The sequence below is a fragment of the Physella acuta genome, unplaced genomic scaffold (genome assembly GCF_028476545.2).
Source record: "Physella acuta isolate Inbredline_101_S28 unplaced genomic scaffold, ASM2847654v3 ptg001118l, whole genome shotgun sequence".
In the NCBI taxonomy this organism is placed as follows: domain Eukaryota; kingdom Metazoa; phylum Mollusca; class Gastropoda; family Physidae; genus Physella; species Physella acuta.
Window position 1 is genome coordinate 97370 of NW_026732635.1, and position 6861 is coordinate 104230.

The 6861-nt window shown below is 30.1% G+C and overlaps 1 protein-coding gene across 2 annotated transcripts; it reads right to left on the reverse strand.

Moving 5' to 3' along the window:
- Window positions 1-38: 38 nt before the first annotated feature.
- LOC131955946 (protein FAM227B-like) lies at window positions 39-6861 on the reverse strand. 2 transcript variants are annotated; one of them, XM_059320267.1, is made up of 15 exons: window positions 6846-6861; window positions 5906-6048; window positions 5368-5476; window positions 4821-4964; window positions 4246-4316; window positions 3956-4105; window positions 3719-3823; window positions 3514-3618; window positions 3214-3340; window positions 2725-2844; window positions 2222-2367; window positions 1781-1935; window positions 1169-1246; window positions 575-725; window positions 39-290 (listed from the first exon to the last, which is right to left on the reverse strand). In XM_059320267.1, exons 2-15 carry the CDS (start codon window positions 5993-5995, stop codon window positions 204-206), a joined length of 1638 nt encoding a protein of 545 aa, XP_059176250.1. In that variant the 5' UTR covers window positions 5996-6048; window positions 6846-6861; the 3' UTR covers window positions 39-203. The 2 variants fall into 2 exon arrangements, with proteins under 2 accessions (XP_059176250.1, XP_059176249.1); XM_059320266.1 differs by lacking the exon at window positions 6846-6861 and adding an exon at window positions 6763-6810.

A 6861-nucleotide genomic window follows, 5' to 3' on the forward strand; every position in this document is an offset into this window, starting at 1 on the left:
CTAGAGACACAACCATTTGATTGCATTTAATAAACAAATTCCAGGCAACATATATTGAATTTTCTTCAATTATGAATAAAGTATTAGGAAGATTTAGCAAAAAAATGTGTTACAATTATTTATTTCGTCACTAGAATGTCTGTCATTATTAATTTGTTCCACAAAATTTGGTCAACTTCCTGGAGTTTCTGAGAATGATTGAGTTAAACATTTTCATCACTTCCCTCACTTGCTGTGTCAGTTCTTGCTGATTTTTGGTCCAAGAGTGGAATCTCTTTTGGGTCACTTTCCTTAACAAACACAAAAAAAATCTGTGATATGGTAATGATAAATATTTAAATGTTCCTTTCTACTGCTGATTCTCTATGTGATTGTCCTTATTTGTATTTAAAAAATACATATACCATTAACAACTATTCATTCCTTATTCAAGTTGTTACTTTTAAATCCACATCCTTTGAATAAAGTATTTATTTGCCACCAGTTGTTTCCCTTTTACTGTAGTTTATATGGCTAACAACCAACCAAGCTGATGTTAACAATGAAATAAGTTTTAGTTGAATGAGAAACTCACCAAGTAACTTGACATTTCATCTAAAAGTGCTCTCCTTTCCTGCATGGTTTTAGCATTGTTAAAAGCTCTCTTTGCCCTGTTGATTTTTCGATTCAGTGCAAGCTGTTTTTTGTTTAACTCATTTATTTCAGCTTCTGATTGCTCACAAGTCCTGGTAAAAAAAATGTTTTTTTAAGTACATGATTATTTTTAACTATAAAAATTAAAATGTACCTTTTGAAGCAGGTAAGTTAAAGTCTACCTGTCTCTCTAGCTAAGCTCTCAGAGTTGTATTATTAATATTGAAAACAAATTAGCGATGGGAGGGATCAGATAAAAAAATAGATAGAATTGGTAATTCTGTGGTCAGCATTGGACCTAATGCCTGATGCCCATCAGAGCTGGGTTGGTGATATTTAACTTCCAATGTGATCAAGTTAGAATATTAATTGTATTGGTCATCACTTTTCATCATAACATATTTACTTTGCATGTAACTTGTTTAATATGCAAACAATAACAGACAAAAATTTACCATGAAAAAACAGATGAATTAACTATCAGAATGACTATTAATTACACTAATTCATGTGAAAATGTTTGAAATGTGCCTACTTGTTGTATTTTTCCTTTAAAACCACTGCTTTGTTGAGTGTCTCTGCAATAAATTCTTCATAAGTTTGGCCATCTGGAGTAATTTAGTTAAGAAAAATGTAAAATCCTGTTCAATTGTTAAATAGTTTATGCCTTAAGATTGGCATATATTTTGAAAATGTAATCTATGTAACAACTACATCAAATTTAATGCAATATGTATTTAACTGCATGGATAAATTCTTTAATTTTTTTTTTACATTACCCTTTAACCTAACAGCTTCATAAAGTTACAGTATTTTCTTCCTTAATAATAATTTGTTTAATATTATATTTTTAAATCTCCCTGTAATGTTCAAGTTTTTAAAGCAATGGTACTTAATGCTTTTACAATACCAAATTTTTAAAAATGTAACCATGATCTTTTTGAACATTCAATATGTTAAAAATTACTAAAGAAAAACTTGTATAAAACAGTAAAATTGGTTCATGCAAAAATAAAATAGCTACACCGGAAATCTTGTTTTTACTTCACTGTTTTTGAGAAAAGGTTTCTGCTGTAATGTATATGTAGCAGACATTGAAAAATATTTGAAACAAGAATTTTGAAAAATAAAATTAGATCAAGGATATGGAAGTTGTAATATCTCAGTCCTTCTGACTTTCATTCCTGGCTGTTTAAAACTTTTCAACTTCCTCATGTGAAGATAATGAGCAATCAAGGGACTTCTGCCAGAGGTGTTAAACTTGACTCTTTCATACTTAGGGCCAGGGCCAATCTGGTGAGACTGAAATATATGTACATTTATTAAGAGATTTCTCTGCTTATGATAAGACAATGTATGGTAATTGTTTAAAAACTAGGCAAGGTTGCCAGTTAAGCTTTTTAAATTATAATAAACATATCTTATATAGAGGTGATTTAAAAAAATTCTTACATGTCTTTTCAACAGTGACAAATTCTTTACAAAAATCTTATGGGATATTATATGTTTATATCTATATATTACAAAATGAAACCTGCAAATATGCCTTTGGCCTACCCATTACAAAACTTTGAAGCCTTAATATTACCTCTGCTTTTTTAGTCTGAGATCCCTTTGATGGACTTGACATTTTGGTTACTTCCCTTGTGATCTGACCTTGCTGAGGGGCACTGGTTTCTGCTCCAAGTCTGTCAATGACCTTTGTGAAACCATCCATATCTAGACTCAGCTCAACTGAAACACCAGGTCATAGTTTTACAATAGGATGATTCAAATGTGCTCAAGTGATTACCCACCTTATATGACTTTACAAACAGTAATAATAAAATTTGAATCAGTAAACATATTTTTATTAGTTCTGGAAACACATTAATTTTATACAGAAAAATTGAGCCCAAGTCATTTTTTAACCTTTTGTTCTGGTATGGATAAATAAACAGTAAATAATTTTCATAAATATAAAAAGTCAGAGAATTAGTTGTTTTTTTTTTTTTCAATTTAAAATTGAAATGTTTTGGAAACTATTTCCAGTTTTAAAAATTCATTTTCTTTACACAGATTGAAATTAACAAAATTTAAAAATCACAGTACCTTGTCTGTGCAGTCCAGCTGCTTCCAGCATTTTGGCTGTTTCACTAGCTTTAGTAGTTTTAATTTGTTCAAGTCTATCTTCATTCCATGTTTTCCATAAACCAGGTACAGGATGGATTCCTTAACAAGGAAAAATATGTTATTAAAAATACATTGTTTAAAATGTAAGCCAATAGGACAGAATACTGATTATTAAGACTCAGTTTTTTTTTAAAATGAATCACATTTTATTTAAATAAAACAAATCATGCTAAGTAGATAAAAACAATGGCTTAAAAAATTCTTGTAAAACATCTTCTTTGAAACAAAAAATTCTATTGTTGCATAATTAAAATATCTTTAAAAATTTTAAACAAAATGTTCTAAACCATTACATACTAGTAAATACAAAGAGTTTTATCATAAAACTTTAAAAATACAAACTCAACATGTCTAATATTCAATTTTTCAAATTTGTAAAGGAATCTCAAATTAGTCTTTGCCACTTACCAGTAACCATCTCATACACTACATCAACTAGGTACTGTTTGAATTCATTATTGAACTTCCATATAGATTCTGGGAAAGCTTCTCTAAAAGTACAGTATATGCCCTGTGCCAAGCAGTTAGGATATTCCTAACATAATAAGCAAAAAATGTATTACTCCATGCCTATAAAAACTTTTATTTTGGTTTTTGTCATTCAAGTGTCATATACATCTTTGCAACTAAGGAATTTTAACTTAGTTTAAAATGACTTAGGTATCAATTTTTGCACTAATGAAAAAAACCTGGTAAGAAGGAACTTACTGACAGGAATTTATCTTTAACTTCTGCATTAATGCTGGTAAATAAAGCAACAAAACTGTCTGCCATTCTATCAAATAAGCAGTCCTTATCTTCCTTGAACTCTTCCTATTAATAAAGCAAAAAAAAACTGTTCTTTCTAAATGGTGTTTTAAGAAATTTTGTAAACTTCAATACATTAACAAACCTAGCAAAATAACCAACTAACCTCTTTGTTGAAAAAATCAAGAAAAATCCACCAAAATGAGTCTTGTAGAACAGCTGTCGAAGCTTCAGACAAAAACAGTTTCTTCCAAAATTTCTTAAAACCAGACTGTTAAGAGAACAAATAACAATTTTGTGTTACTCCGAATGTTTGATCAACTTAGGCCCATGCCTAAAAAACTTAAATAATACTTGTAATAATATTTTTAAAACTCTGTCTAAATGACTTTAAAGCACTTGCATTAAAATCTTGAGCTTTTGTAACTCTGTGTAAAATTGGGGGTGCTTCTAGTTGTGCTGGAAGCTCTATAAGTTCTCCATCCACAAAGCCAGGAAATCTGTAGTACTCTAAGCTCTTCTTTCTGGTCTCAAGCATTGATTCTACTAAGTCCTAAGAGAATGAATGTATTGACCAATAATTGTAAGCTTGTGGTTTATTTCAACACTTATTTTTAAAAAAGACAATGTATAAGGCAAATGTATTGAAAATGGTATAAAATTCTAACAAGAATTTTCTCTCAGAATACCTACTGTGCTTTTATGTGCTCTGGAATTTTTCCTTGATAAAATGGCTGCAATATCTGCTCCTTCTGTTATGAATGCTGAAATATTACAATGGTGTCAAATTAAACATCGAGAAATAGTAATGGTCCTTTAAAATTTAAATTATCCTCTTTCAGGCCTGACTTTCCATGGGCAGATGAAGTAAAGTTCACCTGTTTCTGTGACTTCTGCATATATATGGTCAGCACTATGCACAGCCACATTTACTTTCAATAACATCATGGCTGGGTAGACTCAGGTATGTCCTACTCAATCAAGCCTGGGTTCTAAACTTTAGACTTTCAAGTTAGCAGCTATGATATGCCCTCTACCCTCCAACCATACCATAGCTTATATTTTATTTATTACTGTAATCAATTAAGCAAAGAGACTGAAATACATTTTAGTATTGAAAATGCATGCTTTAAGTTTGCATGCTTTATTTTGATGACAGTGTTTTAATGTTACCTTTAATTATGCAGGTGGACTGTTCAATATTTACACCATTATCTACATTTTTAAACATATAAATATAAAAATAGAATGCAACTTGAAAAACTAACTTCTAGAAGGAGAGTAAAATAGTTTCTCAGTGAGTAAAGATGTTCTCTTCTCATCTGTGAGAATCTGACTGGCAAAGACGTTCAGCTTGTCCTCAAGATCATCTAATCTGTTCTCCATTTCATCTAGAATATACAACCCAAGGGCTAAATTTGGCTAAGGCAAAGTTATGTTTTAAATGAATATCTTTGAAGTATGTATGACTCCATTTTACCTGGTAAATTACAGAAATAAAATCTTAGGTGCAGGTAACTATGCATTAGATAAAGAGATCATGGGTTAAAAGTATGCAGATGATTTGAAATCAAACAATGTATGATTAAAAATCTCTAATCTTTTTCTATCAAAAGGCTTGCCTAAATCTTTATGCGTCCTCCATATCTCAAAAATAACTACCTTAGGTTATCTTGTAAGTAAAAATATTGTAATAATCGAGAACCAGCAAAACATATATGTGGAAATGAGAATGTACTTTTTGGCTTTAACAGATTATATAAATATCAAATATTGAAAAGCAGCAATTTTTGGTCAAATTAATGTTAAGGATACGAGCTGAAGCTTTTAATATTTCAGTGATTTCCTCTTGTGATCCCATAAACATTCCTTCAGACTGAATATCCAGGGGTCTCTCAAGGCTCATAGGAAAAGGCCAATCATTCTGTAGAAAGGCAATAAGTTACATTTCATTTAGCATGTTCCCAGTATTGGACAATTTTTTGTTGTTGGTCGGAAATTATTCCAAATGACTTGAAAAAAAATTATATTTAAAATATTTTTCAGTGGTAAAGCATTCCTTAACAGTTATGACTTGGACTCAACTGACAGAAAAATGTAATACTAAGATTATAAAGAAGCCTCTAATGCAAACTGTTAGGGTCATTTTGAGGTTAGGTTAGAATAGTCTAGAACTTAGGGGAGAGTGCATGTGTGAGGTGAGTTAACCCCCTGGTGTTTATGTATTGTTATCCCAAGGTCAAATTTGGTTATAAAAGCTAAGTGAATGATTATTACGGGAAAATTTTTCTCAAACTGAAAAAGCAGATTTCCAGAAAAGACGAAAAAGTTACATCTCTGATATGGTACTTACAAGACCCTCTGCTGCCAAAAACTCAGCATAGTTGAATGGTGGCTTTATTTCATCTAGAGAGTCCTCTCTGTTCTTTAGCATATTATCCATTTTAACACAACCACCCTAAGCAATGTTTTCTAGTTCTGATCATGAGATGTTACCTGAACAATTATAAATAGTCTAATAAACTAATAAGTAATATCAACTACATCAAATTGTTCATCTGCCCTTTGAGAATCCAGCTAGTTTGATGCCACTAACTAAAAATCCTCTTTTATCTTACTAAATAAGATGTAGATCTATTTATTAGGCCTAAGTTATATAGTAATATACACTGACTGCTGTATGCATGCCAATTGTTTTTATTTTAACATTTTTTAGTTAGGCCCCTATCTATATCTAGATCTATCAAGTAGGCCTATTAAGTTTAATAAAAAAAAATTGAGTCACTTAGTAGTAGTAGTGCCTAGTCAGTATTATTTACTATTATGATAATTATAATAATAAATTAATAATAACTAGATTACTTGACGTTTGTTATAGTTAGGCTATAGGCTATAGCAAATAGACTAGCTTAGTCGACAGTACTAGATCTAAATCTAGTACTAGGCTATAGTTTAGTCTGTATATTCATATATTCACATTTTTCAGGCATACCTCATAATATGATATTTAAAAATTTAATTAATAAATGTCTAATAAATGAATGATAAAATCATTAAAATTAAAATGAAAAAAAATGAAAGAGAAAAAAACCCAAGTGTCCCCAGTATTAAATCTAGATCTAGAATCTAGTACTAGATCTAGCCCTTTATTTAAAGTTTATTAAAATTATAGTCTATATTTTAAAATTGTAAAGATATCATCTAGTTTACATTTGTGGAGTATGAATTGTAAACATTAGGGTCTAAAAAATTGTTAATCGTTTTAAAAAAAAAAAAAAACAGTTGTCAGGTACGCTAAAACTGTGGCGG